General features: G+C 44.4%; 1 protein-coding gene across 1 annotated transcript in view; it reads left to right on the plus strand.

Moving 5' to 3' along the window:
• Positions 1 to 7,436: 7,436 nt before the first annotated feature.
• Positions 7,437 to 11,106, plus strand: part of Ngdn (neuroguidin) — an 8,812-nt gene continuing 5,142 nt past the window's right edge. Inside the window, exons 1-3 of the mRNA XM_021181790.2 lie at positions 7,437 to 7,566; positions 8,180 to 8,239; positions 9,080 to 9,151. Coding sequence (XP_021037449.1) covers positions 7,555 to 7,566; positions 8,180 to 8,239; positions 9,080 to 9,151 — 144 coding nt within the window. The 5' untranslated portion in view covers positions 7,437 to 7,554. The remainder of the gene's footprint in view (positions 7,567 to 8,179; positions 8,240 to 9,079; positions 9,152 to 11,106) is intronic.

Genomic DNA, 11,106 nt, shown 5'->3' on the forward strand with positions numbered 1-11,106 from the left:
AGGAGAAGAAGAAGAAGAAGAAGAAGAAGAAGAAGAAGAAGAAGAAGAAGAAGAAGAAGAAGAAGAAGAAGAAGAAGAAGAAGGAGAAGAGAAAGTAGAAGAGTAGAGGCTGGCCATGAACCTGTGGAGAGAGGGGAGGGAGGGAAGGAATGGGGAGGGGGGAGCAGAAGCAAGAGGACAGAGCAGGAGCAAGAAAGCAAGAGAGTGAGGAGGGGACCAGTAGTCCCTTTTTTTAGGGAGTCAAGCAAACCTAGCTATTGCCAGGTGACTGTGGGGCGGAGCCTAGACTAACCAGCCAATAAAGAAGCATTAGAAGCACCTGTTCCTTGTGCCCCTTGTTCTGTGCTTCTGCCATGGCCCACCTCATACTGAAGTAACCCAGGCCTCTCAGGAACCCAAGGCAAGGCAGAAAATGGAAGAAAACTATAAAGCAATTATTACAGAGCCTGACAGAGTTCAGTCCATATGATAATTCCCCAAGATATATAACAATCCTGTCTTACAGACATGGAGTATGTGTGGACTCAGTGTAAGAGGAAATCAGATAATGAAGCTCTGGAAAGAAGACAGGGCAGGAGTGCAGCTGCTATGCCCCTGCTGTTCAGCTTTAGGCAGACCTGGCTTCTCTGGGTAGTGAGAATGAGCCTGGGAAGCAGAATATGATGTGTTCCAACTCCTGGTCCCTTGGTTCCCTCCCATAGTTACCACAAGCATAGTGTCCATCCTAGCCTGGTTTCTGGCCCCATTCCAGAGCCCGGAAGGTAGGAGGTGATGAACCCACCCTGGAGTCTCAGCATCGAGGTGCTACTGTGCCCCTGGTTCTGGAAACCTGCCTTCTATTGTTCCTAACACTCCAGTCAGATCTTGGCACAGTCTGGAAACTGAGCTCTAGTCTTTTGGGGGGCCAGAGGGAGTTTCAAGACAGGGTTTTTCTGTATAGCTGTCTATCCTGGAGCTTGCTCTGTGTGACCAGGCTGGTCTTGAACTCAGGGATCCACCTGCCTCTGCTCTGCCTCCCCAGTGCTGGGATTAGAGGCAAGGACTATCACACCCAATTCCTGAGCCCTAGTCTCGTCTCCTTTGCTAGACTCCTTCTACCTTTTCTTGCCTAGTTTTTCCGGCTCCTGTGTTCATCTCTGGCATTACAATTTTCCAAGCTCCAGTCCAGAAGCTGGGACCCTGCTTTCTACTAGAATGAGGCAGAATGGTTTAATGCCTAAGAGAAGAGACTTCAGATATTAAAGATCCCAGCTGTACTATGTGATCTGGGTGAGCTACTTCTGGCCTCCATAGACACTGAATGTACATGGTGCACAGACAGACTTGCAGACAAAATACCTACACATGTGAAATAAATACGTAAATAAAATCTTTGAAACAAATGAGAAAATTTTCTTATCTTTAAAGACACAAATATATTCAACATTAAAGACGGGTGTGATGGCACATGCCAATAATCCTGGCATCAGGAGGTAGAAGCAGGAGGGGAAAGATCCAAAATTCAAGACCAGCTTAGATGGGGGAAAAAAGTAAGAGGAGAAAGAAAAATAGACCATACCGATCAATACTGATCAAAAGAGAGATGAAGTAATCATACTGATTTTAGATTACAAGGACCTTAAAGAAAATAAAATTATCAGGGGGAAAGTGTGGCATTAAATAATAAGGAGGTCAATTCTCCCAGAAGACAAAATAGTTTCTACTGTTGGCAGCTGAAGTCCCAGGGGAAAGCTTCTCCTGTGTTAAAGACTCTTAGGCTGATAACTGATAAGAATTTCCGTGTTTGGGGGAGAGTCTGGAATGTTGCAGATAGAGAGCCAACGTATCTTAGCTATCATTAGCCCTATTAATAGCCACTTATGTCCCACTCTGTGTTCCCACCAACCCAGAGGCAAGAACATTCCACAGCCTCTGTGACTCAAACACAGGCTTCTTTGCTGGGCCTGCCTCCCCGATGGCATCAAGGTATGACTTCCCTTTGTTCTGTTGCTGGAACAACTTCATCAAACTGTTACCACGCTGAAACCCAGTACTGGGGTATCTGAATCAGTGTGCCCAGGCCAGAGCCACCCATAAGTGGCTCCAGAATAAACCATCTCTTACTCCTTTTGAAATGAGAGCTGTTATCCTTGTACCAGCACCTAAGGAGACAGGCTCAGACTACTTAAGGCAGAAACATACAGAAGGGCAAGGAGATCTAGATTGATCCACTAGCACAGTTAAAGATTTCAGTTCCCCTCTACTAAACGATAGATCTCAGAGGCAGCGTCACCAAGAGCATAACAGAACCAAACAGTAATCAGTTGACTGGACCTAACTGGCATGTAAAAATTTCTCTAACCAAGGACAACAACATACACACTTCTCTCAAACTCATGAAGAACATTCAGCAAGATGCTGTAAATGCCCCTGGACATTGAAGAGGGATGGTGGGTAGCTGCTTTCTGGGCACAGAGGACTGAATCAGGAATTAACAGCAGCAATCGAATACAAGGTTTCTAAATAATATATAGGTTAAAGAATAAGCCGGGCGTTGGTGGCGCACGCCTTTAATCCCAGCACTCGGGAGGCAGAGGCAGGTGGATTTCTGAGTTCGAGGCCAGCCTGGTCTACAGAGTGAGTTCCAGGACAGCCAGGGCTACACAGAGAAACCCTGTCTCGAAAAACCAAAAGAAAAAAGAAAAAAAAAAAAGATTTATTTATTTGTTATACATAAGTACACTGGAGCTGTCTTCAGACACACCAGAAGAGGGCGTCAGATCTCATTACAGGTGGTTGTGAGCCACCATGTGGTTGCTGGGATTTGAACTCAGGATCTTCAGAAAAGCAGTTAGTGCTCTTACCCACTGAGCCATCTCTCCAGCCCCAAACAGGTATTTAGAGCTGGCTTGTTGTGGGATTATATGCCTATATACTCAGGAGACTGAGTTAACAGGATCAGCAGCTCAAAGCCAGCCTGGGCTATGATGTGACCAAATCTCAAACAATAAAACAAACAAAAAAAGGAGACTATTTCAGTTACAGAAATTCTATCAGAAAATTCTGAGAAGACTAAAAAGAGATTTTTTTTTTTTAATTGAAAGAACTGAAGTCACATGTGGTGGCACACACCTTTAGTCCCAGCATTTGGGAAGCAGAAGTAGGCAGATCTCTGTGAGTTCAAGACTCTCCTGGTCTACTTAGTGAGTTTCAGAGATACATTTAAGATCCTGTCTCAAAAAAAAAAAAGTGGGGTGGGGGAGCGGAGCAGGAATGAAAAAGGCAGACTCTGGATTGAGGAGACGGCTCAGCCCTCAGCATGCATTGCTTTACACACACAAGGCAGCTTCACAACTGTTCCTAATTCCAGTTCCAGTGAATCTGGTGCCCTCTTCTGGCCGCCTCAGGGATCAGGCAAAGATGTGGAACACAGACAAACATGCATCCATAAGCATACTGCATACACACATAATATATATAGTATATATTACACATAGTATATATACTGTGTGTGTGTGTGTGTGTGTGTGTGTGTGTGTGTGTGTGTATTTAAAGATCTCGAGTGTAAGTCATCAAAAAGTCACTATAAGATTCAGGGCGTTTCTAATGATGTCAGAGTTCAACTGATTCAAAATTTCAAAACTTGGACAGACTCTTCTTTAGCTTTAGAGATTTAAGATAATACCTAATTAATACTATTCTGGGCTTCTTCTTGCTCCCAAATTCATAAGGGGATGCTTTTAATTTAAGACTTCTCCACCATGAGCCCAGGAACTTGAGCCCTGCTTGAGCAATATAGAATCAACCCATTTCTAAAATTAAAAATAATCATTTTTTTTAAAACACAGAGAACAACTGTGGGGTCCCCATCCTAACTGATACATCTACAATTCAACTGCTACATCCAAGGCTCAGGGAGCAGAGGGGAGAGGATGTGTGTCTTCGTTTGGATTACTGTTGTTATGATGAGACACCATAGCCAAAAGCAAGTTGGGGAGAAAACTTTTATTTATTTATTCTTGGCTTATACTTCCACATCACAATCCATCACTGGAGAAGTCAGGACAGGAACTCACACAGGGCAGGAACCTGGAGGCAGGAGTTGATACAGAGGTCATGGAGGATGCTGCTTACTGGCTTGCTTCTCATCACATACTCAACCTGCTTTCTTACAGAACCCAGGACCACCAGCCCAAGGACGGCACCACCCACGATGGATGAGTGATGTGGCCCTCCCACATCAATCACTAATTAAGAGAATGCCCTGCAGCTGGATCTTATGGAGGCATTTTCTCAACTGAAGTACTCTTCTTTCAGATGACTGTAGCCTGTGCTAAGTTGACATAATACTAGCCTGCACAGGGTAGAAAAATTGTAAGGGACAGAGGACTGGGACATTTGCTAGAGGATAGTGCCTTCTCCACGACAGGTCACCGCACCCGTGAAATCTTGACAATATGGTTGTCTAAACAAGGCCAGCACAATGACAACACTATTGCCATTTGCTGGGAAGAAAGGGAGAATCCATCTTTTCCAGGGATGTGCCCCGATTGGTTATGCAACCCGAGTGCCCGTCCCTAAACACATAAGCTCTAGTTTGCTTCCTGTTGCTGTGATGCTCAGCCCGACCAACAGCAACTCGGGGAAGAAATAGTTTATTTCATCTTACCACTCTAAGATCACACTGCATCACTGAGGGAAGTTAGGGCAGGAACCTGACAGCAGGAACTAGAACAGAAAATATGGAGGACTGATGCTGACTGGCTCCATCCATGGCTTGTTCATCTCATTTTCTTATATAAGCCAGGACCACTTGGTAAATGCCACATCTATCATTATTCAGACTTGTGTACAGGCCTATCTTATGAAGGCATTTTCTCAATTGAGGTTCCCTCTTTCCAGGTAACACTATGTGTCACATTGACAAAAAAANAAAAAAAAAAAAAAAAAAAAAAAAAAAAAAAAAAAAACGAACCAGCACAACATATATCCCTAAAGACATAACTGAATGCAACACTGAATAGATTCAGCACGTTGCATTTATATAGACAAATCTATTTACCTACCTGCGTGTGTGTGTGTGTGTGTGTGTGTGTGTGTGTGTGTGAAACAAGAAGAAATCATGATGTTGAGATAGAGAGAGGCCACAGGAGCAGTTGGAGGAGGGAGAATAGGGGGTGAAATCATGTAAATATGTACTCATGAAACTTTCAAAAACGGTAAAAGAAATGTTAATAATTAAAACCACAATTAAATTTGTGTTCCTAAAAAAGTTTTATCTCTGCTCAGTGTATACTTGTAAATGTGCTGAGTGCTCGGCAGCATCTGGAGCTGCTGAAAACAACAAAAGACAAAATAGACGAGTTTAATGCTCTTGTGCTCTTGCTCACTGGCTGAATCTGAAATAACTTTAGAAAGATTCATTGCACTGTTAGCTCTAATATTTCTTGTAACATACAAGGTGATTGGTATTTTTAATTTTTTCCCCTTCTTCATTTTTTTTAAACTTTATCTACTATGGATTTGTATGAGGGTGCCAGATCCCCTGGAACTGGAGTTACAGACAGTTGTGAGCTGCCATGGGTGCTGGGAACTGAACTGAGGACCTCTGGAAGAACAACCAGTGCTCTTAACGGCTGAGCCATCTCGCCAAGGTTATGGGTATTTTAATGATTAAAAAAAAAAAAAAAAAACAAGGCCTGAGTTCAATTCCCAGCAACCACATGGTGGCTCACAACCATCTGTAATGGGACCTGATGCCCTCTTCTGGTGTGTCTGAAGGCAGTGACAGTGTACTCAGATACATAAAATAAATAAATCTTTTCTTAAGAAGGCAGTATTTTTTATTTTCTCAGATATTGTAATCGTTTGTCCATAACACATATGACAAACTTCAAGTTCTAAAAGAAAAAAAAAAATAGTGTTAAAACAGAAGTTTCACAAGAAAATCCTAATAAATACATGAAAAGTGCTGACAAGATGGCTCCAGGTCAAGGCGCTGGCCCACTAGACTGACCAACTGAGCTCTATTTCCAGGACTCACATAGTGGAAGGAGATCCAACTCCCATTTGATCTTCACACGCGTGCCGCACACATATAATAAATAAACTTAAAAAAAAAAAAAAAAGACAGAAAAATACCAAAACTCTTGTAGGCAACGAACCTTAAACAGCAAATAAATATCACAGGCCACAGGCAAATCCTCTGTTCCATTTTATGTAGTTCCCAAATAGGTAGAAACTAGAATGTTCCACCCAGAATTCAAGATACAAAAAAGATTACTCTTTTTTGCTTTAAAAAAAAAATCACTTTTATGTATGCCTATGTCTGTATATAGGGAAGTCAGAAGGAACTAAAATTCCCCTGGGGCTGGAGTTAAAGGTAGTTGTGAGCTGTCTTGTCTGGGTGCTGGGAATGGAACGTTGGTCATCTGCAAGAATAATATGTGCTCTTGGCCACTGAGCCATCGCTCCAGCCCCGTTTTCATTTTGTTTATTGAGATGGGATCTCACAATGTAGACCAGACTGGCTTCAAACTCATGGAGCTCTGCTTGTCTCTTGACTAAAGAGATCTGGGATTAAAGGCCAAAGCTACACTTCGGATTTCCCGGCTCAGGTTCGCTCTTCTGTTGCGCGAGGAAACTCCGAGCCAGCAGCACCTTTCTTTCTAGCGCTGCATTGTGTAATGCAGACGGAGGGTGGGAGTTGTAACTCCCACCTAATCCTCCAGCCCGTGAGAGGCGAGGGAGTGGGCGTGTTGGAAGATACTGAGAAAAGATGACGGGGACAAAGGAAATATGCACAGCCTGGGTTTTAACCAAGTTCTGCGGTGGACGAGTGGAGCAGTGAGGAAGGCACGCAGGTTGAGCCGGTTCCTCGCCTGTCGATTTTTCCCTCGCGAGGAAGGCTGGGCGCACTGCGGCCTTTGCGCAGTGTCCTAGGCGTGCACGGGGAGGGTTGGCCGGTGATGCGGCCGACGGCTTCTGAACCTTGGGTTCCCGCTCCTCCATCCCAACCATCCAAATCACGGATGAAAAGGGCTCCACTGTCGTTCAAAGACAGTCACAGAACCAGGAAAGGCACACTTGGAAGTCCAGGGGCCAATGGCGGCCCAGCAACCCTGCCGCATCAGAGAACGGACGGAAGCCGCCACCCAGCGGTCTGTTTTGGTACTACACGGAAAACGCCGTGGAAAGACGGGCTCTGCGGCATCTGGGAGCCAATGAGCTCTCGGGCTGCATAACTAATTTCTTTTTCCTACTGGTTGCTATAGCTGTCAATCAACAATCTGCGCAATATTTATTGGAACTAGCATCCATCATTCTCTGTAAATCACGAATCACATGCTTCTGTCCCCGCCCATCTTTACGCCTTAAGAACGCCTCTGCGTTTGACACATTCAGGGAGTGTCTTTATTCCATTGGCTAGGTGAGGTCCCGCCTCTCCGATTAGCGGAAATGAAAGATCTCTTACTTCCATTGGCTGAAATTTGCAAACTGTGATTGTCTATCAAAACTATGAACTCACGTTAGCTCCTAGGAAGTTCGGGCCCGGAAAGGGTGGGCTTTGCGAAGATGGCGGCTCCGGTGAGTTCTGTCTCCTTGCTTCTTCCCGGAAAGGAAGGAATCTGTGAACGTTTCCTTTCGCCTCCACGGATCGAGGCAAACCGTTGGCACCATGGAGGAGTAGTGATGAGAGTTGTTTCAGGGATGCGCTCACCTTGACACAGCGGTAGCGTATGTCAGATGAGAGGGAGGGTCAGACGCTGCAGGTTGGCTGGTTCCGGACAGGAGGCTAACCCCAAATTCAGAATGAGCTTTGTAGGGAGAGCCTGGTGACCATGGCGGGCCGTGATCCGGCCTTAAGGTGGGAGAATGTTCCGAGAACATCAGCAGAGATAGCGTCCCATGTACAATGTGGCTGGGGCGTAGAGCAAAGGCAGCCGCGAAGTTTGGCGATGAAATCTCCGGTCTTTTCCAGTAAATTGGGGAGTGTGGTGGGAGGAGACTGGCTGTGCGCCGAGGCTGCCTGCCCCTGTGCGGGGGGGGGGGGGGGGGGGGGGGGGGGAGGGGGGAGAACGACCCAAAAGTCGCGACTGTTTTGAAGGAAAGGAGGGAGTTTGATAGGCAGTACGTTCAGCCATCGTCATCGCCTAAAGTAAGAAATTGATCACCTTTAACTGTCCCCTCCTATCTGTAGGAGGTGCTGGAGTCAGACGTGTCAAGTTCGATAACACTTTTGAAAAACCTCCAGGAGCAGGTATGTCTTTCTTTTAGAATAAATCAGTCAGGGGTTAACTTTGACTTCTTAAGTCTCATCCACAGACTTTGATGATTCGAATACTACAAAATTATCTTAGGTGTAAAATAAAAGCCTTATATGCGCTTCATGAAAGTTCAAAATAATTCATTCAGCACCCAAAGAAATACAGAAAGCTGTTTTTTCCCCATTTACTTATTTATTTATTTATTTTATTTAGTCACTTTACATTCCGATTGCAGCCACCCCCCAGAAAACTGTTTTTTAAGTTATACCCAAACTCCTTTATTTAAATAATAACTAAGAAAACAGATGTTGACAATAGTGACATATCGCTATAAGTGCCACTTAATATGCATTTACATAGTAAGTTCTAGTGGTACAGATAAAATTACACTCCTTGGCCTGTTTATGGTCCACACCTTTAAACCCAGCACTTAGGAGGCAGAGGCAGGTGGATCTCTGTGAGTTCAAAGTCAGCCTGGACTGTATAGTGAGTTCCAGAACAGCCAGGGTTTCATAGACAAACCCTATCTCAAAAAACAAAAATAAAAACAAAAAACCCCACAAACAACAAAAGTCACAGTCCTTGTCTCCACTGTCTGGCTCCTCATCCCCTTCACTTGGTTTCTTAATGACCCCTCCCCCAGCTTTAGACAGCACTATGACGATGTTTTCCTCTGCCTCTTGGAGAACTGTTGGAAATGCTCAGTTCAGTGGTGTTCAGTAACAGCATTTCAGATCATTTTTAGGTGGCATTATCTAGTATTTATCCTTCACTGTTCATAGACATTACTTGTGGTCAGGTGAGCTATTCAGGTTTAACTTGGCTAATTTCAGGTGATGGCTGTCACTGCACAAATCCAAGCACTGACGACAAAAGTTCGAGCTGGAACGTATTCTACAGAGAAGGTAAGGGCTCCTGCACAAGCTGGAGGGCCAGCTCAGTGGTTATGTCACCCGTCCAGGGAATCTGAGTTTGGTTCCCACCACTTGTGTCTACATGACCCACAATTCTAGCTCCAGGGCATCCCATACATATGTGCTGCGTGTATGTACATACACATAAATAAATGTAAATCTTGGGGGGGGGGTACTTGAAGAGGGAAGACCTCCTCCTATGATGTGCTTGCTGGTTTGGTCTGGTTTTTACTGTAGGTTTGTTGTGTGGTGTATGTCCTAAGAGCTAGAGCTTCATCTAAAAGGGGTAATGTGTGGGTTCTGTACAGGAATCTGGCAAGAATGCAGACCAGAAGACTAGATAGGAGTAGTGGCAGTCATTTTACAGAAGTCAGGAGCAGTGATATGCCAGCCAAGCAGAGAGTCAAAAAAAAAGTATCTCAAAGAAAGCAGCGGGGTTTGAGAGTAACTACGTGCCAGAGATATTCACCATTGAATGTTGTGGGGGAGTAGGTGTTTTTGTGGATGGTGTGTGTGTGTGTGTGTGTGTGTGTGTGTGTGTGTGTGTGTGGTGTGTGGGCAAGACGTAAGAATGGAGTCGTCACTCTGAGCAGCCATGTAGGACAGCCGAGGAGTTGCTCTTTTGTTTCTTACAGTCTTAGATGATGTCAGTTTGGACCGTGGTGACTTTTTATACAGAAGTCCCCAGCTTCATTTCCTGTCACTTCAGTTACCTGAGATTAACATTAGTCTGAAAATACTGAATGTGAAGTTTCAATTACACCTCCTGAGTTTAAAATGATTTATTTGAGAATATAATTGAGGTATTTGATATTGCTAGTTGTTGTCTTTTTTTTTTTTTTTTTTGGTTTTTTGAGACAGGGTTTCTCTGTGTAGCCCTGGCTGTCTTGGCACTCACTTTGTAGACCAGGCTGGCCTCGAACTCAGAAATCCGCCTGCCTCTGCCTCCCGAGTGCTGGGATTAAAGGCATGCGCCACCACGCCCGGCTAATTGCTAGTTGTTGTCAACCTCTTATACTAGGTTGTAAATGAAGGTTTATTATTTGCATAAATGATTGGGAAGAACAGTGTATATAGGATTCAGTGCTCTGCCATTGCAAACATCCATCCATTGGCACTTTTGGAATGCATCACTTGCAGATAAAAATGCCACTAATCTGTGGTGAGAACCCATTGACTGAAAGATGCATCCAAATTTGAGACGCCACACTGTGAAGATGATGTATCTGAAAATGAGATGCGGGAGCTTCCACTCTTCCTTGAACCTTTTTTCCCTCCTCGTTCTGGTTTGTTTGTTTGTTTGTTTGTTTGTTTAGACATGAGCCTGCTATGAAACATGGGCTGGCTTTGAACTTGTGACCTTACTTCTCCACCTTTCAAGTGATGGATTTTAGATTCTCTGATGTGCAGTGAAATAGGCTAGCTTTCGAATTAAAATTTAAAGAAAAAAAAATCAAAAATGTATAGAACATCCTTGGGGATTATTAGTGTCAGTAGACGCCAACCCTTGACTGCTTTACCAGCGTGAACTGGAAAGCTCTGCTGTTATTTTTCATCTGGGCCTTTGAAACAGTCTCTCTATGTCACCCTGACTGGCCTTGGAACTTATGATGACCCTCCTGCCTCCACCTCTTCATTTCTAAGATTACAGGCACAAACTACCATGCTTAGCACTAGTGTGTGTGTGTGTGTGTGTGTGTGTGTGTGTGTGTGTCTTGTTTATTGTTTGTTTTGAGACAGGGTCTGGCTGTCCTGGAATTCACTGTGTAGACCAGGCTGGCCTTGAGCATGTGCCACCATGCCCAGCCCAAGAGAATATTTAAACAGAATATTTCATGGGTAAATGAAAATATAAGGGGCTGGTGAGATGGCTCAGCAGGTAAGAGCACCCGACTGCTCTTCCAAAGGTCCTTAGTTCAAATCCCAGCAACCACATGGTGGCTCAC

This window comes from Mus caroli, chromosome 14, assembly GCF_900094665.2.
Source record: "Mus caroli chromosome 14, CAROLI_EIJ_v1.1, whole genome shotgun sequence".
NCBI classification, from domain to species: Eukaryota; Metazoa; Chordata; class Mammalia; order Rodentia; family Muridae; genus Mus; species Mus caroli.